The following is a 23,617-nucleotide window of genomic DNA, read 5'->3' on the forward strand; positions in this document are numbered from 1 at the left end:
TAACTGTCTGGCAGGAGGCTTAAAGCCTGCCCCAGTTCCACCTTTTTGTCTGTTTCTAGGTTGTATAAAAGTTGGGATGAGTCACTATTTCCAATACCCTGATGATACTGAACGATCCTCACTAATTTGTGGGAGATCATAGACTATCACTACTTTGTTAATTTGGTTGTTTTCTGTTCTCTGTAGGGCCAACCTGGACCGAGTGGCGAACCTGGACCTCCTGTAAGTAAATTATAAGTATTATCATCACTGTTAATTAAAATACTGGGTAATTTTGACTTATTGGGTCCTGAATGGCAGTGAACCATTGGTTGGACCATTGCTGCATTTTATTTTATTAGCTTACTATATAACTGTAGGCGGCAAAAGAGCAATAATAATTTAATTGGGTACAATCATATCCTAATTTAACTATACTTAAATTACTTACTATCATAAATAGAAATACCAGAATTATAGGTAGCTCTTGGTTGTTCTTAGATACACAACTTGGGTCATTTTTTGAACTGAAAATTCCTATGAGGTGCTTTAAAATTAGAAAATAATCTATCTCATAATGCTGGGATGACACTTGAAAATGAGTTATGGCGGGCTGAATTAGGCGTTGTTTGAAGCCTTGTCAGTTTCCTAACAAACATATTGTAACCCAGCTGCTTTCATATGGTAACCTCCAGAGCCCCTTTCTCTTCATGCCTGAATGCCTGACCAGCTGTGCCCTCTTTAGGGTCTACTTTACCCAGATGTGGCATATGCCTGCTACAGCTAACATGAGCCTTATTGCTACAGAATGCACAGTCCTCTACAAAGAAGACAACTATTATTCACACTTTTATGTACAAATCCTCTTAGAATGTTCTTTTATGCACATGAGTAAATACAGAGCTGATCAATTCAACACCTACATATACCAACAAATCATCTGTATTACTCTCTCAAACCACTAGGTGGAGCTCAGTGTCCAGCTATCAAACAGCACCCAATATATTCCAGCATTAAGTTCAGAGTCATCCAATGTCATGCTTGGATGCAGCGCTATTAGTTAAATCCTTTGTTTAGCATTAGCAGGCAGTCTGTCAGGGGGCTCTGCTCGTGCATCCAGCTGCCTCGCTCTGCACAGACAGGGGATCCTGCCTCGTGGGCTGTTCTTCCTCCAACAAGGCTTACTTACTTCCTTAATTACTTTGTTTATAATTAACTCCCAGCAAAAGACACAGCCAACACAAACTGATTGGGTTCTGTGTCTTTGTTCGTCTTGAGCACTGTTTACTCTGACACTGTACACAAATATTACTGCATTACTGCTCCTCTTATTAATTGGCTTTGGTTAATTGATACTTTGATGGATTGGTTCCACTTGTCATACAGTAAATTAACCCCTTGTTCCCTCTGTCCACACAGGGACCCGGCCTTCCAGGACTGGCTGTAAGTAGCGTGTACATTGTGTAATGCAATTATGCCTTTATCACTTAATGGCTGTGCTCGGAGGTGTGGAAATCTCTTTGTGTCTGGTGGGATGTGTACTCATTCTTTTTTTTTTCCTCTTGGGATGTGAATGTCTAGGGCGCTCCAGGGCCAATCGGTCTTCCAGGAGAAATTGGAGCAACTGGTGCAAAGGTAGGGGTGCTTTTAGATACTTAGAAGCTGCGACTAACCACACAGTACTACGTTTTTATTATTAAATACATGTACACTACTACCTAGGTACATTATATATGATTAATTATTATCATTTTTCGTGCTTTTATGACTTTTGAAATGTACATGTTCAAAAGTCATGATTTGTATTTGTCTTTCTGTTTAGGGTGTTCTCGGAGCACCTGGAGCTCCAGGACTTCCTGGTCCCTCTGGCAAGCCTGTGAGTCCCAACTCAGGAAATATATCCATCTTCTAACTTTGTTGCTCCTTTTTTTTAGAAGAACAGAGATTTTGGTCCTTAAATTCTTTTGGAAATCCAAAGACAAGAAGTTTCAGTGCTATTTAGTTTACCATTGTTGTGGGCGGGAATGATATAGCAGTAGTATGTTATGTGCACACAAAAAAATCTTAAACAGGTTTATTGTGAAAAAGGTTCACAGATAGAAGGAATTGTAGTGTTGCAAGTGTTGCATTACACTTTGAAGGGAGCTATTTTATATTTGTGCACAGTCAGTAAATTCAAGCTCAATGTTGTCTAAGTCAGTGGTTCTCAGCTGGTCTATCTTAATGATCCACCACCAGCTCTTTACTGACAATTGTGACCCAATTTTCTGACATTTCTCATTTAATGGTGGGTGACAACAAGCCTTGAGGTGCATTATTGCCACCTGCTGTGATGAAGTGGAAAGAAACTGCCATACAACTGTAAGTGCACTGTGTCATAGGAAACATGACCTTTGAAAAACAGACGCAACACAGACAGAGCTCTGGACTTTATGTTCTGAGTTTTGGTTTATAAAATTTACAAACTTTCTCGGTCCATTGATTTCTGCAATCTTCTAATACTTTTGTTCATATTTTTGAAAGCTATGTAGCCAAGTTATAGTTGATTTAATAATCCCAATACAAGATTTGTTCAGTTATTCTGTGCATATACATCAGAAATGATTTCCTTCCAGCTACTCGTTAATGCATTCGAACTCAACACAGTCCACTACTTAAAGCTCCTGTGAGGAGTTTGCATTGATTTTGGCAACACAATCTGAAAACACAGTAACTTTTATCTCTTTGCTGATTTTGTCCTGCGCATGGGAAACTGTATTTTTTAACAAAAAAAAAAATCACATCCTGCTTTCTTTTAGAAGTCAAAAGTATTTCTTATTTGGAATCATTGCCATGAAAAAGAAAATATATTGCGGTTTTGGCAGTGCTGTTTATGACACCTACACCTTGCCAGTGTTTATAGGTATTTATAGAAGCAATATAAAAAAAAATCAATGTTGTTACTGATGGTGTTGTTTGCTTTAGCCTGTTGTATAGAGACATCAGTATTAATTTAAGTCTGTTTCATAACCATTAAAAACATTTCTCACAGGAGTTTTAAGTTTATGTAAACTAAAAAAATCAAGCAGCTTATCATTAGCTGCAATGCTAATAGTGATACTAATGCTAATATGTTTGGAAAGTTTATAAAAGCCTTCTCACAGGTATATTTTTGCTAACCGTTCTTTTTTGTGCTCCGTGGAAGCTGTTAAAAAATAAACTCATGATTTGTTTATAGTGGACTACTAATTTCATGATTACTAAATAATAATTACTTAATCAATTACATGTCTCTGCTTTTACTTTTGTCATATAAAGTATTATACTCAAATGATATTATACCCGTATGTCTGATCAGCTAATATTGGCAAACAAATTGCCCAGAAAATTGTACCATTGTACTTTTAATGTAAATCCTTAATGTCTTAAAACTTCTTATTGTGATTAACAAAAGAAAAAAAAAATACCTGTAAGAGACAGAACGATTAACAAGCTACTAGAAATGTGGCCTTAATCAAACCCAGAGTTAAATCAATCTAAATGCAGTTACCTTACATTATTGAATGGGCTCACAGTCTAATTAAAAATCAGAGACTACATCACATCAACTAATGCTATTTCAAGTGTGTCTGTCTGCAAAACAAGCTGCAAAACACAACAACAAAGCCCCCAGCACAGCTGGAGCTTAGGGCTTCCTTTTTAAGGTCCCAGCTGATACTAAATGGTGGGATAACACAAACAGTTTTGAGTTGCACACTTTCAAGTCTATATTCCATTGGTGTATGTTTCCTCAAGTGTGCATCTCTGAGTGGTTCCAAGAACAGGGTTGTGTCCTCATTGAGAGTGATGCTCCCAGCCCAGGGGAGTGTATTTGTTTAGCTTTAGTGCTGTCCTAGGGTGAATAAACCCCCATTAGATCAGTGGGCTGTCTCATCTGACTGTAGCAGAAATACATCACAACCTGTAGGGATAGGTTACTTTCTCACTAGATCTATATAAAGAGAGGAGGAGGAAGGATGGAGGAAAAAAGACGAAGAGAGAGAAAGAGATCTGGACCAGCTTTTTGGGGTGGAGGCAGCTGTGACCAGGTGAATTTCTTTTCCTTCATTTTTTCTGTTGATCTTTTTTCTATCTAGGGTCCTCCAGGGAAGTTCATCGGTGGAGAAGAAGGCAGTGCAGAATTTCAGGTAAGATATTATGACACCCTCTTTTTTTACAAACCTGTTTTGACACAGCCTGGCATTTCATAATCTGTATATTTCCTTCTCTCGACAACAGTGTCCTCTTAACTGTCCAGCAGGAGCTAAGGGCCCACAGGGACTGCAGGGAGTCAAAGTAAGTTGCTGCCTGCTTGACTCACGTTGCCCAGAGGGAGTAAGCATCAGTGGTTTTGTTGAGCTACAAAACTGTTGACTACCCTGCTGACTTAGTTACTTTTGCCTTACAGGGACACAAAGGACGTGCTGGTATTCTTGGAGACGCTGGCAGCATAGGAAAAACGGTGGGTTGCAACATCTATGTTGGCACACACAAACATGGACTCAAACACCCGCACATATACATGTTGTACAGTCTCGCACAGCAACCCTCTATTCAAGACCAACAGAGCTAAGGATTAGCTATAATGAAGCCCACCGAGGCACATGACTGGCACTAATCTGGCTGCGATTAGTCAGGCCTGGCTTTGGCCCTGCAGTCAGCATGCAGCGAGCCAGATGAAAGCGGTGCTGAAGAGCCAGGTACATGAGAGAGTCAGGGTTCATGTAGCCCTCTCACCTCACTGCATTAAGTAGAGCTAATGAGCACACAGTGAGCTCCGAGACAGCGGCCAGCCAGGCCTCAGGCATTAGCCTCTGATCTCCCCACACAAGGAGCCTGAGATGCTCAAAACACTTCATGCAACAAGTTATCATTCATCCCAGGCAGAGCAAATCAGCAGGTTATTTCAGAAGATTTGCCTTGACTCACCATCGCACTGTGGGATTGATCTCTCTTCTATTCGGCTCAGAGACACAGCATGATCTGTTTACATCCCTACTATCTGTTCACTGAAACTCAACTAAAAGTAAAACACAGAACTCATCTCCAGAATGATAAATGCACTCTCTGTGTGCTTGATGTATTACTAATGTCAATGTGATGCCAAAAGCCTAAAGAAATTAGTGTGAAAGACAAGTGCTGCATTTATCTTTAGATTGATGAGAATTAAAGGTAGGCCAGAAAATGTTGCAGCTCAAAACTCTCTGAACAGCTTTTATAAAGATACAAAGCTACTGAGGTTTGTGGATAATAACGGATACTGTACGACAAATAGGTTAAACTCTGCATATCTACTTTCAATTAGTTCTTAATGGAGAAGTAAAACTCTGCTGGAAATGAACCAATCCATGTTCTTGTTGAGAGGTAGATGAGTAGAATGATGCTGCACACCTGTCTGTGTTAATATTTTAGCTAGAGCAAGGAGTCAATTAGCTTAGTTTAAAGAGCAAAAGCAGGACAAAACAGGCTAGCTGTCAAATCTAAAAAGTATAAGCTCCCAACTGCTTTGAATTTGAGTGTTGTCATTTTTTCTATGAAGATGTAGTGGAGAGAGAGAAAAAGAAACCTGTTTTAAAGGGTTAATTATTGACCTTTGTAGGTAGGTTTATATGTGACATTGTCAGAGCCAAGCCATGTTACACTCCTTTCTGTCATGCTAGTTTGAGCTAATCATGCCATCTGAGGATAAAGCTGCTGCAACTCATCTCCCTATGTAATTCTCATCAGAATAAATAATAAAAAAACTGTAAAATCATTCCTGAAAGACCACAATACACAATCATAAGGTGCTCTGCTTCAGCATCTGTAACGTGATAATGATTATCCATTATCTCTAATGGTAGTTTCTTTTTTTTGACCAGCAAGTTTAGCCAGCCGACTAGCTTGAGGTGACAGACTGGTATACCACCTTAAAAAACAAGTTTTAACATCAAAGGTAAACATATTTATCAAACACTGATTTGAACTTGATGCCTTTCAACTTCAGAGTTTCCTTGGTCAACAAGCTAGCTTTAGCTGTCTGAGTAGCATAAGCTTGATTTTTAACTAGCTTGACTACAATAAGTTAGGATATGAAAACAAAAGCAGGGACCAGACTGGTCTGAGCTAAATTCTTTTTGCATAAAAGGGTCAAACTGGAAACTACGACTTCCCATAGCTTTGAGAAACAGTTGGAATGTACAGTGGCTGGTTACAGGTGTGCTACAGGTAGCAACAGATAATGAGCATAACTAATCAGCTTGTTCCATTCCATCTCCTCCAATAGGGTCTCAAGGGAGAAGTGGGCATCTCTGGGGAACAGGGTATCCCAGGACCTCCGGTATGCCAATAATTCAACTTTTTCAGTCACTTTGCAAAGCTAGAAACTTTGGCTAATAATGTATTTGTCATAGCATTTGCTCCCTTTCTTTGTGTCAACCTTTTTTTCCCTGCTTCATTCAAAGGGTCCTATGGGTTTGAGAGGTTATCCAGGAATGATGGGTCCTAAAGGAGAAGCAGTGAGTATAATCCCTCCTTTCATTTTGTTTGTTCTCTGTCAGATTACAACTTTAATGTCCTATTTTTCTTTGAATAAGGGTGTTCTTGTTCTTAGATGTGCATGGAGGAAGCACAACCAGACCTGCCCCCACTATACAAACACCATCCATTACCAGCAATGGGGACATATGGAAATGATGCTAACACAAATCTCTCCCCTCCTTTAATGAGTTGGGGTTGTCTAGGTCCGTGGTGCCTCCATCTGTAGTTAATGATCCGCTGTAGCCATCCGTCTTACTGTTAACATTAGCCGCGTTAGCCAAGTTAGCGCCCCGGCTTAGTGCCAAAACAAGAGTGGCTGGCTCTCTGTGTAGCTCCCATTAGTGGAGTGAGTTAAGCACTAATTACCCCTTTAACACAATGAATGGTTGGCCACCATGACTTAGCATCTACTCCGATCAGAAGTGATTGATGGCATTTTTTATGTTGTCCCGCAGGGGCCCCGTGGTTACAAGGGCATCAACGGACCTGTAGGAATTCCTGGGCCTCCTGTAAGTGCCCACATACACACTAACACACAAATAGACTTGATAATTTGAGAAACAGGTCTTGAATGAACACCACTTTTGTTGGCAGGGTGAAGAAGGCCCTCAGGGACCACCTGGAGATGCAGGAGACAAGGGAGACAAAGTAGGTGATCCTGCTGGTGCATTTTTTCACAGTCAAACAGTGGCAGAGAAAAAGATGAAAAATGTCTAAGAGCTTCAATGGGGGCTGTGACTCTGTTGTGCATTGCAAATGCACTGATGCTGGTTTGGTTATCTTCTGCAGGGCAGCAGAGGTATCCAGGGCCCACAGGGCGCGGTTGGCAAAAAAGGAGAGAATGTGAGTGAAAGCACTTTTATTTGTGCTCTACACAGTTGAGCCAGATTTCAGAGAGCGTGCCAAATGAAGCCCACTGACTCATTTGCCTGTTTTTCCAGGGTCTGCCGGGCATTGATGGAAAGGATGGCACACCTGGTATTCCTGGAATCAAGGTAAGGGTTTCCAGCCATGCATATGATGAGCAACTTCCATCTCAGAGAAAGATGGCAATTTATTTTTCTTCTGTTTTCTTCTCCGCAGGGTGGCCCTGGCCAAGCTGGGATGCCAGGCCCTCCAGGTCCTCAGGGAACAGCTGTGAGTGATCCTTTAGTGTAGTGAGTGAGGGGGGTCTCTTTGCTTGAGGAGGCACATGCAAACAGGCTGGTTGTATTATCACTCAGACCACGTAGGGGGTCAATCTGTTCTCCTCTCCAATTTAAAAAAGGCCAGAACGCAGACAAGGAAAACCAGCTTGAAGTCGCCTGTAAATCTTGGTGTGTTTTGTTTTCTGGGCTTTCATCCAGGTTAACAGCGACCCTATGACCCACTCTGTTTCAAAATTTAAACCACCTTGAAACAGCATTCTCCCTCCCAATGTGGGTGATTTATCACAATCAGACCAGTGGGTATATTTGTGGGTGCGTGTGTGTGTGTGTACTCTGTTTGTGTGAGCGTCATTCTGACTAAAGGGTAATGGAGCATGAGATGCAGACTTTGGTGTGTGGTCATTGCGGTGACACTAACACTGCTGCAAACTCAAGCACCATAACTTAGGCTGCTTTATGTCCCACTGTGATATGCCAGACACACAGGCACACAACCACACACAATCACAGCAAGGGAATCTGTCTCAAGGTGTATACCCATAGCTGGCACTGCAGTACAGCACATTTTCATTACTTTTTGCTATTGTATCAGACATCAGCTTTATTACCAGACACAAAGAGCATTTATTTCCAATTTAATTTTCACTCTCAGGTCACTTTTTGTATTTCAGACATTCAGTACACAGCACAATATACCTTCATGATTGAAGATACAGGTGTGTGCGACGTATTGTACTTGAAGTTTTGTCAAGAGTTACAAAAAGCGTGATGAACAAAGAGAAATGTGTATCAAAAGTCTCCAGAGGGACTCCCACCATAGATGTGTATACTATATGTTTTTTTTCTTTACCACACAGTGCCCAAGAAGTCCATATTATGGTTGTTTATTTGATTTACACTCATCCCAGTCTTGTTAATTCTGTCTACAGGGATTGCCTGGCAGCCCAGGTGCAAAAGGTGGACCTGGAGCTCAGGTAAGCCTTTTACCAACTCCTATTCCGCATTAAGCATTTTTCCTTGCTTTCATTTTTTTTAGATGTATTCATGTCACTTTCCTTTCTCAGGGTGAACCTGGACCGAGGGGTCATGTTGGCATGCAGGGTGCCTCTGGACCTTTGGTAAGACATACAGATATGCACAGAAAATTACTTTTCTCAAGTGTAAACATTCTTAAGTTGCACAGGAAAGTGAATCATTATGCTTTCATTGTGTTTCCCAAGGGTGAGCCTGGTCTTCCTGGTGAGGCTGGTATGGAAGGAGTCCCAGGACCGAAGGTACAAATACAGAATCATTGTATAAAAGCACAAAAAAGCTGCAACTTTGAAACCAATCATGCTCATCTCCACTGATTTTTACAGGGCGACAGAGGCCAGAGGGGGCCAGCTGGGCCACAGGGAGTCGTTGGCAAGCCTGTAAGCTGCGTCTTTGTTTTCCTCTTCTTTTATACTTACAAACAAATTAACTTTTCCATGGGTTCCTATAAAACTTTTATTATCTCTTTAAAGGGGAACAAAGGAGAGAGAGGACCCATTGGTGTTCCAGGTGCCCAGGGTCTCAGTGGAACCAAGGGAGACAAGGTCTGTGTTTTGTGTTGTGAAAAACGTGTATGTTACTTTCTAAAATATGAGTATCACTGCCCAATTTCAAACACAGTTCATACTAATTTAGTTTCACAGTTTGCCTACAGGGGGCAGTGTTTAACTATAAATAAAAGGCATGGAAAGCAGTAAATCACTGACCGAGGCAGGCAATGTAAATAAGCAATATAAATGATAATCCAAGCCTCCCAATCTTTTATGTTTTAGGAACGACACAACATTTTTCTTACTTTGTGATATATGGGGTGGAATGTAGAATCAATATTTAGGTTTCAAATCTAAATTTGACCACATTAACATGTTCTGAACTCATCTCTCTTTCAAGGGTTTCCAAGGAAAAGTTGGGTCAAAGGGAGACGTTGTGAGTAGAAGTTTTGCCCTTTCAAACTTGATTCACAGAATCATATCCCTCATTGTTTTGGGTTGTTTTTCAGCTCCATGCCAACAGATATTTCCCTCAGTCATCCCTCTCCCTGTCCTGCTTGATCTTCTTTCTCTCTGTCCCTTTCAGGGTGACCCTGGTGTTGAGGGATTGGCCGGTGAGAAAGGTGAAAAGGTAAAGATCATTACTGCACTACCTTAAGCTGTTTCAAACTTTAAGTTAAAAACAACAAACCTCAGGCCTTCGATGAAAAGGTTTAAACATTTAGCTCCTGAGGCATCAAAGCAAAGTGATATACAGCAGAAACTGTCATAACTATACTGAAGTTGAGAAGGAGAGGAAGTCTGTTTTTGAATTTGCATACAAATCCCCATAATAATCCAGATGGCAAATGAGCTATTTACATGACAGCGAAGCAATGATGCACATTGGCCCTCCGAAGCAGCATTTTTGGGCGTTCATTTACAAAATTCATTCCTGAATTATTGCTCAATGAGCGTCTGTGAGGCAGAAATGATAGATGGAAGCAATGCAAGTGAAAATGATGATCTCTCTGTGTCTGCTGTGACAGGGTTTGTCTGGTGAACCCGGGCCTAAAGGACAGGTGAGCTTTGGCTTTTCCAGACATCTTCACAACTTTTTTTTCATCGTTTTTCCCATCTTTTGTTACTTGACTTCTTTTTCTTCCTCTTTTACATCACCAGTTTATTGTCTCTTTCCCTTCTGCCCATTCATTTCCTTTCTCTTTTCCCCCCTCTCTTTACAGCAAGGAATCAGGGGTGACAGTGGACACAATGGACCTACTGGGGACCCTGGTAAACCTGGAGATCAGGGACCAGCAGGACTTCCTGGTCCCCGGGGACTCAACGGAGAGCGAGGAGTACCAGGCATGCCAGGCATTCAAGGAGTATCAGTGAGTCTAAATTCCTCTTGATCTTTCTGTATGATGCATGCCGTTTGTGATGCATGAAACTTACTCAGACTGAGAGAGACTGATGCACTTAGTTGGCTGCTGTCTCTTCCCTGATCCTCAATCGTCTTCTTTCCTAGGGACGTGATGCATCAGACCAGCATATTATCGAAGTGGTGTTGAAAATGTTACAGGGTGAGCATCTAGACTGGAATACTCACCTTTGATGTCCATAGGGGAGATTGGATTAGCCTGCTACTTTCATCTTCTGAGCAATCAGTTTCCTGTCATCAAAGGTAACTCAATCAACATGATGCTCCTGGTTCTCCTGTTACAGAGAGGCTAGCTGCTGTGGCAGTGAGCGCCAAGCGGGCTGTGCTTGGTGGAGCAGGTGTGATGGGACCTCCCGGGCCCCCTGGACCACCGGGGTCAGCTGGACCTCAGGGACCACATGGTTTACCTGGTGCCCGAGGCATTCCTGGCATGATTGGAGGGCCAGGACAGATTGGAAACACAGGGTTGAAAGGTAGAAGTGTAGACAGTAGAGCATCAACAACACATTTGGATACAATATGGGTGAGCAGCTGTGGCTCAGTGGAAGAAGCAGTCATCTTTTAGTCTGGAGATGAGGGGCTTTCTCTTAGCAGATTCTTACCATTGGCTCTTTTCATAATGTTTTTCAAGTCCCTTTTTTTAACATCCAATAACTAAATTATTTTTTCTTTATGTCGAACATAATTACAACCAAAGTTATCTCATAACTCTTTGCATACAGAGCAGATCTGGAACTGTACTCATTGAAAATGTCATTATTGAGACCCATTGATAATCCACTCTGAGTGAGCACTTTACTACAGCATACAGGAAAAACATCCTTTGAACATGTGAAACCCTCAACAGAACCAAACTCCTTGGAACTTATAAGTATTTTCAAAGAGCAATGGTTTAAACCTTGGCTCGGTTTGTTCTAATATTGCCCTTGCAGACTGTTTTTTAAAAGTAGTATGGGAGGCACAGCCTTCGTTAGGTTTATCTGTTGTGAACTAATCTACAAGTTGAATCCACAACAGCCTTCATCAGGTTTCTCTGCTGTGGGTTCATCTACAACTTGAATCCACAACAGAGAAACCTGATGAAGGCTGTGCTTCCCATACTACTTTTGAAAACAGTCGGCTTGGGCGTTGTTTAAAAGGGACATCAGGCAACTACCCACTCTTTAGGACTTGCTAAAAGTATAAGTATATCTTTTGAAGGTACATATAAGCTTCTGCTATTTGTCATCCATAGGAAAGAGAGGAGCAAAGGGAGACAGAGGAGATCCTGGTAAACCCCATCCTGGACCACCAGGGCCCCCAGGAATACAAGGTAAGAGCTGAGATGTTATGAGGGACCATAACTCCAAACCATAAAATTCAAGCTGCAAGCTTTATTCACACACATGGAAGGTAAACCACTATTTAATACTGACCAAAGGTTGGATAGAATTAGAGTCCAGTAAGAAGCTGAAGCACTTGGTGTTACAGCTCTTTCCACAGGAAAGGCTGCTCAAAGGCATTTTAGAGCATCATTAACTCCAGTTATTGAACAGATGCTCTTGAATGTAACAGGATGGCAACAGGACACACTAATTAAATCAGTGGAGAACACACACTCCTCTTTTACACACAAACATTTTAAATATGTGCGTATGTACAGTAAACATGTGCAACATACTTGGGTACACCTCCCTTAGGCCCTCCTGGTGTTGACGGTGTAGCTCGGGATGGTCGTCACGGCGAGCGAGGACCTCAGGGAGCAGCCGGAGAGGCCGGTCGCCCCGGTAAGGCGGGTTCGCAAGGTCTCCCAGGCTACTGCGAGGCAGCGATGTGTCTGGCTGCATCAGCATACACCTCTCCAAGACTACAGGAGGCAGGAACAATCAAAGGACCCAATGTTTAGGAGGCTGTCACTCCATCAGCAGCTCACAACTCCTGGGAGAGAGAAAGAGAGAGAGAAGAGAACGAGAACAAACAAGCTTTTCAGTAGGATGACATCAAGAATGAGGGGCGGGGGACAGTAATAATGACCCTCTCCTGAAACCTGAAGTTTGAACTGGTGGGACATACTCTGATCTTAATCCCCCACATCACCATGACAACAGCAGCTCAAAGCCACCCACATCTTTCTGCATTCTCTTGTGTTTTTGGCTGATGTCAAATATCCCACCCTGTTCCGGCAGTGAAAGAGGAACAGATTCATTTTGCATCTCACCAACTTATCATGCATGAGCTGAGGGGAGAACAAAGTCTGGGGAAGGTGCTCTTCTTTTAAAAAGTGGTCACTTTAAATGTTTTAACATATGTAATATTTTGTTTTAGACGTTATTTAAAGTTTAAAAGCCCTGCCTCTCTTGCAAAATCACACTCGATGCCTTAAAAGTGTACAAAAAGGAGCAATAAATGATTGAAACTTACACTCAGTACTGTACTGTATGCTAAAATGAAGTGTTTCACGTGTAAGCAAGAGTGAAGTCCCTGATTTACCTCATGTGTACATTGCCCCTCCTCTCCCCCATTTCTGCTTTCTACCCAAATCACATTTTAGAACTAACGACTAGCTTTATCTCTTCTTCTTGTTGCCTGGCAACAGCATATCCCGACGGGCACTCCCATCTCCCACAATGCAGTGCTGTAAATCTTTGTAAATGTGTGTTGATTATTATGTAGAGAAAAAGGAATGGGTTACGATATGCACAAACAAAAATCCTGTGCTAATGAATTCAGTGAGTAATAAAAAGTTCCTCCAGATATAACGACTTTTTCTCCAGACGAATCAGTCGTAATGTGCGTCCTATGCCACTGTCAGTTTTTCACAGAGTGTCAGCAGTTTTAAGACTGATTCATTCTCATCAACCGAAGCTATTTATTGTTCTTTATATAATCATCTGTAAAGAGGGTTTTGTTTCTGGCTGTTCGGGTCAACCCAAACCAATAAAGAGGAATCTTTTATAAAACCTAATGTTCTTCTGTATCATGTGGGGAATAGAAACAAGTCTTACAGCTACTTCTCTTGCATTTCTCCTAGTCTTCCACATATTGAAAGCATCAGTCTATGCATGTAAATAAACATGCTGTCACAGCTGCACATGCTCAGCTTTTGTCAACATTTCTGCAAACACTATAGGCCCAACAAATCCCCAAAAAAGGCAACGCTATGTGAGGCTCTATGGTATAACTTAGAGGAGCACTCTCATTCCACTCATTGAGTTTGGTGTGGTAATCATCTCAGAGCAGGGTCAGGTGTGTGTGTCTAATTAGCTCTGATTAGAACCAGGTGTGGGAAGCTTTTATAAACCCTTTGGTCGCAGTGCTCTGAACTGACTTATCTCATCGTCAGGGGTAGTGAGCAGTTCATTCATCGGTGCTCTTATTGTGTAGGGGTGTTTAAGTCTGCAAAGGAACTACAAGAACTTTTCTGCAGGATTTGCTCATCATTTCTCACAGGCTCATACCTCTCTTTGAAGGAAAACTACAGAGAGACAATTTAACGACCACAGAGATTTAAATAAAAAAACAAAAGTAAAACAAAACAAACGCTAAACAAAAGAAGCAGGTACGTAACGACTACAGAGGCTGCAAAACCACAGCAAAGCAAAAAAATTACAGAGGGTGCAAAAACACCACAGCAAAGCAAAACAACTACAGAGGCTGCAAAAACGCCACAGCAATGCAAAATTACTACAAATGGGTATTTTGAAACCACACATACTTAACAACTACAAAGACACAGAAAATAACCCACATCTTTCAGATGTTAACTTCAAAGAGACACAGTTACAAAAAAACTACACAGGGAGAAGTGTCAACAAACTGAAAAGTGAAAAAAAAACTTCAAAGATACATATAAAGGCAAAAATCACTTTAAAAAAGATACTAAAAAATACATAAAACTCCCTGTCCCTCGAAGTGATTTAAAAAAAGATCTACCTACATGCACTTATGGCTGTGCTTCCTGTGCTGTAATGAATTAACCTGCTGCTACTGATGCTTCTATATTTTTTTTTTTATAATTTTCTTTTCATTAAGTTTTTCTGTTTTTTAACACCCAAACATATATACATATGGGACCAATAGGATGACATACCATTCTGTAAATAAAACAAAACATAAACATGAAACAAAGAACTTGGTGGGTATGTAGATACTAAATATATACTCTAAACAATACATTGTCAATATTAGGTACTACATCCCTCTATACTAAACAACCCAGCGTCCTCAGACTACACTTGACACCTAAAGAAATATAACAGGTAAGTTAAGGGTGTAACTCTAGCATTTCAGGTTAACTCGGTAAAAGGGCCCCATGTTTTTATATAAACCTCTTCCCTATTTATCAGCTTATAACTTAGTCTTTCATAGGAGGAGATTTTAGCCATTTCATCAAACCATTCTTTTACTGAAACTTCTCCTGTGGTTTTACAGTGCCTCAGCACTATCCTGCAGCCAGTGAGGAGTGCTATCTTGCACCATGAGATTTGGTGGGTATTCAGCCCATATCCCCTCAGTATTATGCCCAAACTGAGAGTCCTGACCCACACTTTGGGAACCCAGCACCCACAATATAGGACACAGCTTCACAATAATTAACACATGATGCGGTATCTTTGAAAAGCGGTTTTATTCAGCAAAAGACGGAACATGTTCATTAAGCTTGTGAAAAACAAAGGTCTGGCTCATAGTTTAAACTGCTGATTAAACAACAGAGCTGCAAACGATGGTTGTGATTTAAAACTCCACATACTTACACATATAAAAATGATAAAAATACAAAAAAAGCCAGCCCTGAAATACAGTCATATCACACAACAAAAGTCTTGTGATGCTTTTCAGAATATTTTCTTCAACTTTATGCAAATATGAGGACTTGGTGGCCATGCTCAGTGAATTGTGTTACAGTACATGTGGAGAATGAGCTGCATTATTACTCTAATCTTCTAAAACAGTGGCTGGTGAAGCAGACAGATGGCTATTGCCAGTACTCTGAATACAAAATGAGATGAGATGCTTTAAAATTGCTGTTATTCCCAAAAAGAGTGGATTTAAAAAGAGACAAAATTAATTTGAGCTACATAATTACCATAGCCAATATGCCTCCTTGTGTAAGCACATTTTTTTCCATAAATAATTTGTCTTTTACTGAACACATTATACCATCTTGGAAGCTTATAGATTTTAGGAAATATCCCCTTGGCATTTTATGTTGCTGTATATCCACTGAGAAAGAAAAACAAGAGGCTGGCCATGCATAAGTCCTTTATCAAATCTGTTGAAAAAGTATAAAAAGCCACTATACATAAATATAAATATATACAAGACTGTCTGTTCCAACAAAGAGGGTATGAATGCACTTTTTGAGATATGTTTTGACTGAACTGAAATACATTTTGAGGGGAACTCTCTGGGTCATATTCACATATGTATCACACCACGGGGTTGAGACAGAATATTAGAAATGCATGAGATGCACTCTGGGTGTGATCCTGTGAGGAAGGAAAGGAGATGGAAGCAAAGTGCTACAATAATAATGTATGTTCTCTTCCTACAGATTTAGGCAGAGAAAATGAAAAGTAAAAATAGAAGAGGGCAGCGTTAATCAAGGTGAAGAAAATCGTGGTTGTGAATCTTATCACCTTGAGGAAGTGCAAAGAGGATGAAACACAGTGAGAAAAGAAACCAAAATAAGAGGCAGTAATGTAGCACTGATTTGGTGTTCATACAGTAAAAGTGATGCAATAAAAATAAGCCGCTGGTGCTCTTTGAAGGCCTCATTCCAGCGGAGCCTGTTGAAGGAACTGTGGCTTTTCCTCACATTTACAAGAGAAACCTGTGTGGGTAAACCTTTACAATTCAACAACAAAGCATCCTGTGTTACATCTTGTGGTCAGCTTTAATATCTTTGGTCATAGCGGTCTTTGGCTTTCTGTCTTTTCATAGTCTCTTTGGTTCAGTCCCCTCTACTGCAACACCTGCAGCCCTCTACCAGGGGCCCTTGACATGTGGGCCCTTAGGGCTGTACTCTACTTGATGGCTCATACAGTCACCAGGATTACAGCGGCCATCATTCCCCTTTGAACCAGACTGCCCAGGGGGGCCTGGGATGCCAGGAACACCCTGCTGGCCAACAGAACCAGGAGGTCCCATTTTTCCATAGCCTGGGGCGCCAGGAATACCTGTAGAAAAAAAAAAGATAAAACATGGGAATGTAATGGGAGCAGCTCCATCGGTATAAAAATGAAGCTGCAAGCAGGGCGGTGGAATTAATTTAAATGTCATCATTGCCATATAAACACTTCACAAGAGTCTGAATTTATAACAATAGATAAAGAGTTATTTTATGTTTAAAATCAAAGTTTTCTTAGCATATGGACAATTTATCTGTGAGTGCCTGAGTATAAAATCATGCTTTTAACACCATCAAATGAAGCTCAGCTAGCACTCTACTACGGTTAGATTAATTGGTACCCATTTGATGGTAAAAAGAAAAAAGGTAAAAACCAGTCAGCATAGTCTTCAAATAACACCTAATTTGTAACTTATCTTATGGATGAAAAAAACAAGATTATGTCAGTAAGTGAGCTTGTTTCCCTCCATTCAGCCTTCATGACATCTTAAGCAAACAGGTTTAGCTATAGCTGCATATGTAAATGGAAAAAGCATTTCCTGCCCTTGCCCTTGCTGCTACCTGTTAACGCTACACACACATAAACCGGATCAGCTTATAGTTTAACATTTAGCAGGATTTAACTTGACCATCTTTCCACTGATGTAGGACAAATTGCTTCCCTCATGAACACAACACTTTTGATCTTCTTGTCTATGTCCCTGCCAAAGCAGCAATTAAGTATATTCCCGTTTTGTTGCACTATTGTTTCAAAAAGGGTATTTTTATCCTTGTGAAAGGCAATTTCAAAAGAAGTTGCTTTTCTACGCCACAACACAATGTACAAAGAAGAGTGTTGTAAGTACACAACAATTCTCTACTTAGATGATGTTATTACCAAAGGAACATGAGGAATAATTAAAAAACCATTACATTCCTATTTTGATCATTTGATGTACCAACGGTTGCTTTTTCAACCGTTAACACTTGACAACACAAAATTAACAAACTGCACTCTGTAAAATAGCTGCTGATACTTGTTTGTTCATACACCCAAAGCTATCTAAACTCCACAAGGATTAAAGATTAAGGATTGAACAGTTTCCAAGATGTTGATTTGTGTGGTGGCTACTGGCTGGGTAATTTCAATTATTTGAACTGATGGAATATCACTCTCGGTATGCATGCAATTTACTAACCAATAAAAAACTCAAACTTTTTTAAGTAACTGGAAGAAAACGATTTATTTTTCTTTTCTGCCAGAAATCTTAAGCATTGTCAAGTTGTCAGAGCCTATTCATTTCATTTCTGCTGAGCCAAATCACAACAGAAGTGTTTGGCCTGAGCAGAAAATATCTGAACTTGTGTAACATGTTTTTAAAATGTGTACTCAAACTTTCCAGAGGAGTTTTGTCTATACAAGCCATGATGTACCCACAGTTGTGATACATTAGCAGCTTTAAATCAAAGCTAGTGTGAAAAATTGTGATATGTGCTGTGATAAATATACATTTCAAAATGCCATACACTCACTGAACTACTTTAGTTAATCCTCTTTTAAAGAAAAAGATCATGGACATTTTATCACCCAGCAATCATTCAAATTTTCTCCTTTTAAGGAACAGTTTAGAAACTAGTTTAAATTCAATTAACTGCCTTTTTAAACTCTAACACTAAGTTAGAAATGTTATAGTCTGGTTTCAGGACACTTCACAGCACATAGACAGCTCTGTCGTCAAGTAATGAATTATATTGGAACAAACCAACAGTTCTGGTACTTTAACTCAGTGCTGCTCTGATACTGTTGATCACCAAATTATCTAAGTGCACACCTTGGCCTGTCTGGAAATCTTTTAAGCTTTTTTTCTTTCATCTTAGTAAAAGTTTTTCATAACAATTGGTGACCACTTCTCCAAACATTATGAACTGCAAGGATCAACTCTGGGACCTTTACTTTTAAGTTTGTACATACATTAGGAATCACATCTCCTACGATGATTACACTCGGCTCTATGTGGCCATGTCTCCTGAGGACACTGGCACTTTTTAACTGTAATTTAGATATTAAAGTCTGGATGCACACAACTTTATACAGTTAGGAAAAAAAAGTAAAAAAAAAAAAAAAGTACTTTTCATTGGTTCAAAGGCTCAGACAGAGAAACTGGCCTCCAAAATAAATGCACTTAGACTTAACAAGAGCCAAAAAGCAAGAAGTCAGGGAGTTTTGATTCTGATTTAACTTTAAAACACATGCTCTATCACTAAAAAAGCATTTATCATCAAAAGTACATTTCCAAAGTAAGGCTGTTCTCTACCTCTATCTGAACAACACAGAGAAGCATCCTTTTAAGACTAGTAAACTAGAATACTGTTATGTTCTCCTTTAGTGCTCAACCAAAGAATGCAATAAGTTCAAAATGCAGCAGCATGAGTGCTGACAAAGACCAAAAAGAGAGCACACATTACACCTATTTTAAAACCTTTACACTGGCTGCCTGTTTAGTTATTTATATTTACTTTAAAATTCTGTTATTAGTTTCTAAGACACTGCATGGCCTCACACTAGACTACATCTCAGATATTATTTTAGTTTATGAACTAATGACTTATGAGGCTCCTCAGATCCTCCGGCTCCTCTCTTTGAGCTGTTTATCAGAGTAGAACAAAAACATTTGGTGATGCTGCTTTGAGCCATGGCGCAGCCAGATGCTGGAACAACCTGCGGGAGGATCTGAGAGGAGCTGGAAATATTGATACTTTTAAACTAAACGGCCATAGGTGACCAGGTAATGGCATTACCTGGTGCTCCTGGAGGTCCTATGTCTCCCATCTCTCCTACACCCTTATCTCCTTTTTCTCCATGTGGTCCTCGTGGTCCTGCAGAGAGTCATTTTCATGAACGATTTAATAACAGTTAACAGTAAGTTAAGGGTGACAAGTGTATTGCTATCATTGTGCTAGAAAGACAAATGTTATAGCAGACCCGGGGATCCTGGGCCTCCTGATCGACCCTGTCTCCCAATATGTCCCGGGATTCCTGGTGGACCCTGGGCTCCAGGACTACCCGGTATTCCATCTTTTCCTGGGGGTCCAGGCCGACCTGGGGATGACACCATCTCTACTGGCATCTGCATGCGAGACATGTAGTAGGCCATTCTCTCTGGGGAGGAGAAACACAATAACAAACAATTCAGCATGAGCAGAGGAATCCCAGAGGAGTTCCAGGACAATTCTTCCAAAGAGAGAGATTCATCTGCTGAGAAACTGTTTCTCTAGTCCTGAAACTGCAGAATAATGCAAAGTAAATGATGCTGTAACAATGTGCAGAGGAGGTGAACACATGGCCTCACCATCAAAGACCTTCATGACCTGCTGGCGGATGAAGTTCTTGATTTCATCATAGTTAACTACAGCCTGTTAAAGAGCAGAGAAATGAGTAGAGAACAAAAGGAACATCAATCAAAGCAGATAATTAGAAGAATCATTATTTACAAGAGCAGATGGAGCTGGTAAACACCTCTGGCTATTGTACTATTTGTCATCACCCCCTCTCGAATCTGAGCTGGATAGTTAGTTTAGAGCAGGTTTAAAGTTTGAGCCGCAGCTCCCGTGCAGAAAGGGTAATGAAAATGTATCTCACATCATTTCCTGGTGAGCCTGGTGTTCCAGGGAGCCCTGGGGTCCCTTCTGGGCCTGCGTTTCCCCTCTCTCCTCTGGGTCCAACAGGGCCAATCATAGGTTGTGCATCCTTGGAGTGGTAACCCCCACCACCTGGAGGCCCAGGTCTACCCCTCTCCCCTGCTGGACCTCTGAGGCCTTGGGTTCCAGCCTCACCCTGGGAAAGAGAAACACACACTTGTCTATTAATGTTAATAGATAAAACGATAATGCCATAAGTAACCTGTAGCTTACAAAGTGGGGAAAAGATTATATTCATTCAATACACAACAAATGCTGATAGGAATCTAAGTTCATTATCAGTGATTTTATGCATCTATGGGTAATGATGTTTGAAAGCAAATATTTCTGAGTCATTTTAACCAACACAAGGTTAGAAAACACTCATCACAGTCAAAACTGACTGAACACGGGATGCCTGAGTCTCCAATGTCAGAGTGCAGTGTAGCTAACATGAGTGCAGTGTAGCTAACATTAGCAGAGTTAAGGCTGATTTATACTTCTGCGTCGCCCTACGCAGCAGGGGCTGACGCGGACATGAGCCCCTCATACTTCTGCGTCGGTGTGTCTGTGTCGCGCAGCAATTCTCCGCCGAAACGCCTGAGGGCAGTGCGGTCTCTCTGATAGCCGGTCGCCTGCTTCCGGTCCCGCTACGATCTCTGTTTACTTTTCCACATCGATTCAGAGCGTGTTATGTTAATCTACAGCTGATACATGTTGCTTTTTATCATACAGACATGATTACATGAAGAATAGAGAGGAGGAGATGAAATACACGGCCGATGTGTGGCCAATGTCCGGGACCCCGGAAGTGCTGTGAATGCGGGAAAGACAAAGCCGTCGAGCGGACCAATCACAGAGCTTGCGGTCCACGTCGGCTCTACGCGTAGTTACATTTTGGAGGAGGTGCACGTCAGCTACGTGCGTAGGCCTCTGCGTAGGTACGGGAGCTACGCGGACCTACGGCGTAGGTTACGCCGTCGATTCGACGCAGAAGTATAAATCAGCCTTTAGCACCACCAGTCTTCGTTCGTCCTTGAATGTTAATGTCCACATTTCTGTGTTGTTTCTGGTAGAATGGTAAAGTGTATCTTAAGTTGGTTGGCTTCACACATCTAATATCATGGTCAGCAAACCATTTGGTGGCAGCTTTGGCACTGTGGGCAGGTGCACAGTCCTTGCTGGACAAGTAAGTTGCCATCTCCATAAAAAAATGATCTTAGCAGTAGTCATCTGCGCTAACTTTGTCTGATGATTTGGGGTGCCATGTCATCTGCTGGTGTTGATCCACTGTGTTTCATCAAGTCCATACACCGTAGCTAGTGGTAGGATGCTGATACAGCTTAGACAGAGCATGACCGGCATCTTGGGCCAACACTAAGCAAAATATTGGTTCAACCAATGGGTAATTCTGATGCCGACTGTCAAGGGCGATGACGTTGAATCATTTAGTCAACTAGATGAGCACTCCCCATTCTACCAGCTCTTTAAACTGTTTATTTATGTGACACTGGCCTTTAACTAACTTTTAAAAATAGGTAAGGGGAAAATAAGCTCTTTTTTTAATCAAAATGTATAGCAATGAATCCTGTACCCATGTCTGCTAGCTAAACACGAAGCTTAAGCCAGAAAACTTCAACTTAGCTTAGAAAAAAATAATGTAATAGGAAGCCTGAATCAGCCAATTGGTCGATAACCTAAGACTATAAGCAACAATCAGGTAAAATAACAGTATTTTTTTATTTAATTCTTAGAAAAGCTTCGTGTAAAAACTGGGACGAAGAAGCTGTTACTTTCTCTAGCTATTCTCTCTGCTAAGCTAAGCTAAACTAAGCAAAACTAGGATTAGCTTAAGTAAGCAACTTGTGGCAGTAGCTTTGTATTAAATAGAACAATTCAGTATGTTTCAATGTCTTCATCTTACTCTAATAAACAAAACAACTGAAACTTTTTTCCCTTTTCATATATATTAACTGTTTAACAAGTTTGCTAATTTTGAGTTTTGAATGAGACTTCTATCAACCTGTTCTAGTGAATGAGAAGAAGGCCCTTCAAAGCATTTTTTTGGCTACATCTTCTTTAATGTCCACACAATGGGCTCATCATTGATGAGGTTTAAATACACTTAACAGACGTGCTACATTAGCGACAGTGATTTATCGAGGACAAAGAAGCCCATAATGGACGTCTAATGTTTGCATGTCACCGTCAGACAAGTGGCTCTTGAAACAGAGAGGAGAGAGAAGAATAGAGGAGTCCGTTCTTGTCTTTCTCCTCTGTTCTCTTCTGTGCAGCTAAAACCCTGACAATGCCATCCTGTCAGCATGACAAATAGCCTCATCTAGCATCTCTCCTCTTGCTTAATAGCATTATCCCAGAGGCAGAGAATAACTTTATCATTGTATCCACCTACAGAGCTATAAGCCTGCGTCGAAGGAGAGGTCCAACAGGCTCTATGGCTACAGAGGTCTAGCAGGCGGCCAGCTGCCAGCTCACTAAGGGGTGAAGTGAGGTGAGAAGGAAGGAGGGTGTCTGTGGGTGGGTCGGGGAAGGTTAGTGGACTGATGACTGTGTTAAGTGCGGGTGCTGAACGGGCAGAAACGAAGGGAGCAGGCCTGTTCAGCACCAGAGTGTGCCAACCTCCCTGAGCTAACAGAAACCCAACGAGGGAGCATTTTGCTGAATTGTGATGGTCGGCGGAGGTAATGGATGATTGATACTTGCCTTGACAACACACTATCACATATTACATCGTACCACCCTGATTTGGTACCTTTTGACCCGGCTGCCCGTTGTCCCCTGGCAGACCCACCGATCCCTGTCAAAACAAAGAAAGAAATATCCATCAACGGAATGAAATATACACATCGCCACATCGATCTCTTGCTATTATTCTTTAATGGGGACGAACACCACACCCCAGACATTACTCACATCTTTACCCGCAGCACCGTCATTGCCAGGCTCGCCCTGGAAGACAAAGTCACAGCAGGAGGAAAAAAGGTGAAGTGAAATATTCTCAGCAGGGTAGCAGCTCTGATTATTAATTAAAGCTGCTTGGTTTCATCAAAAGCTTGTGGAAGTAGACAGAAGTCAAGGGGGTCTTTACCATAGGTCCTGGGTGACCTGGTGGCCCTGGGGCTCCTCCCATCCCTGGGGTACCTCTATCACCAGCTTGGCCCTTATCTCCTTTTATACCCTACAATGTAAAGATAGAGTTCATATTAAGAGTACCTATTAACAT

At 41.2% G+C, this 23,617-nt stretch overlaps 2 protein-coding genes across 2 annotated transcripts in view; one reads left to right on the top strand and one right to left on the bottom strand.

The window, feature by feature from the left end:
• Positions 1–13,548, top strand: part of col9a2 (procollagen, type IX, alpha 2) — a 191,754-nt gene extending 178,206 nt beyond the window's left edge. Inside the window, exons 12-38 of the mRNA XM_034705240.1 lie at positions 187–222; positions 1,399–1,422; positions 1,561–1,614; positions 1,802–1,855; positions 4,095–4,145; positions 4,237–4,293; positions 4,406–4,459; positions 6,263–6,316; positions 6,441–6,494; positions 6,972–7,025; positions 7,111–7,164; positions 7,306–7,359; positions 7,458–7,511; positions 7,600–7,653; positions 8,594–8,638; positions 8,729–8,782; positions 8,885–8,938; positions 9,023–9,076; positions 9,170–9,241; positions 9,588–9,623; positions 9,774–9,818; positions 10,216–10,248; positions 10,411–10,557; positions 10,695–10,749; positions 10,892–11,080; positions 11,842–11,919; positions 12,287–13,548. Of these exons, the coding sequence (XP_034561131.1) occupies positions 187–222; positions 1,399–1,422; positions 1,561–1,614; positions 1,802–1,855; positions 4,095–4,145; positions 4,237–4,293; positions 4,406–4,459; positions 6,263–6,316; positions 6,441–6,494; positions 6,972–7,025; positions 7,111–7,164; positions 7,306–7,359; positions 7,458–7,511; positions 7,600–7,653; positions 8,594–8,638; positions 8,729–8,782; positions 8,885–8,938; positions 9,023–9,076; positions 9,170–9,241; positions 9,588–9,623; positions 9,774–9,818; positions 10,216–10,248; positions 10,411–10,557; positions 10,695–10,749; positions 10,892–11,080; positions 11,842–11,919; positions 12,287–12,492 (1,776 nt within the window). The 3' untranslated portion in view covers positions 12,493–13,548. The remainder of the gene's footprint in view (positions 1–186; positions 223–1,398; positions 1,423–1,560; positions 1,615–1,801; positions 1,856–4,094; positions 4,146–4,236; positions 4,294–4,405; positions 4,460–6,262; positions 6,317–6,440; positions 6,495–6,971; positions 7,026–7,110; positions 7,165–7,305; positions 7,360–7,457; positions 7,512–7,599; positions 7,654–8,593; positions 8,639–8,728; positions 8,783–8,884; positions 8,939–9,022; positions 9,077–9,169; positions 9,242–9,587; positions 9,624–9,773; positions 9,819–10,215; positions 10,249–10,410; positions 10,558–10,694; positions 10,750–10,891; positions 11,081–11,841; positions 11,920–12,286) is intronic.
• Positions 13,549–15,196: 1,648 nt separating this feature from the next.
• The window catches only part of col16a1 (collagen, type XVI, alpha 1), a 79,679-nt gene continuing 71,258 nt past the window's right edge, over positions 15,197–23,617 (bottom strand). The window contains 8 exon segments of the mRNA XM_034704987.1: positions 15,197–16,765; positions 19,495–19,572; positions 19,679–19,855; positions 20,046–20,109; positions 20,336–20,530; positions 23,147–23,191; positions 23,308–23,343; positions 23,483–23,572. Coding sequence (XP_034560878.1) covers positions 16,572–16,765; positions 19,495–19,572; positions 19,679–19,855; positions 20,046–20,109; positions 20,336–20,530; positions 23,147–23,191; positions 23,308–23,343; positions 23,483–23,572 — 879 coding nt within the window. The 3' untranslated portion in view covers positions 15,197–16,571.

The sequence above is a fragment of the Notolabrus celidotus genome, chromosome 16 (genome assembly GCF_009762535.1).
Source record: "Notolabrus celidotus isolate fNotCel1 chromosome 16, fNotCel1.pri, whole genome shotgun sequence".
In the NCBI taxonomy this organism is placed as follows: domain Eukaryota; kingdom Metazoa; phylum Chordata; class Actinopteri; order Labriformes; family Labridae; genus Notolabrus; species Notolabrus celidotus.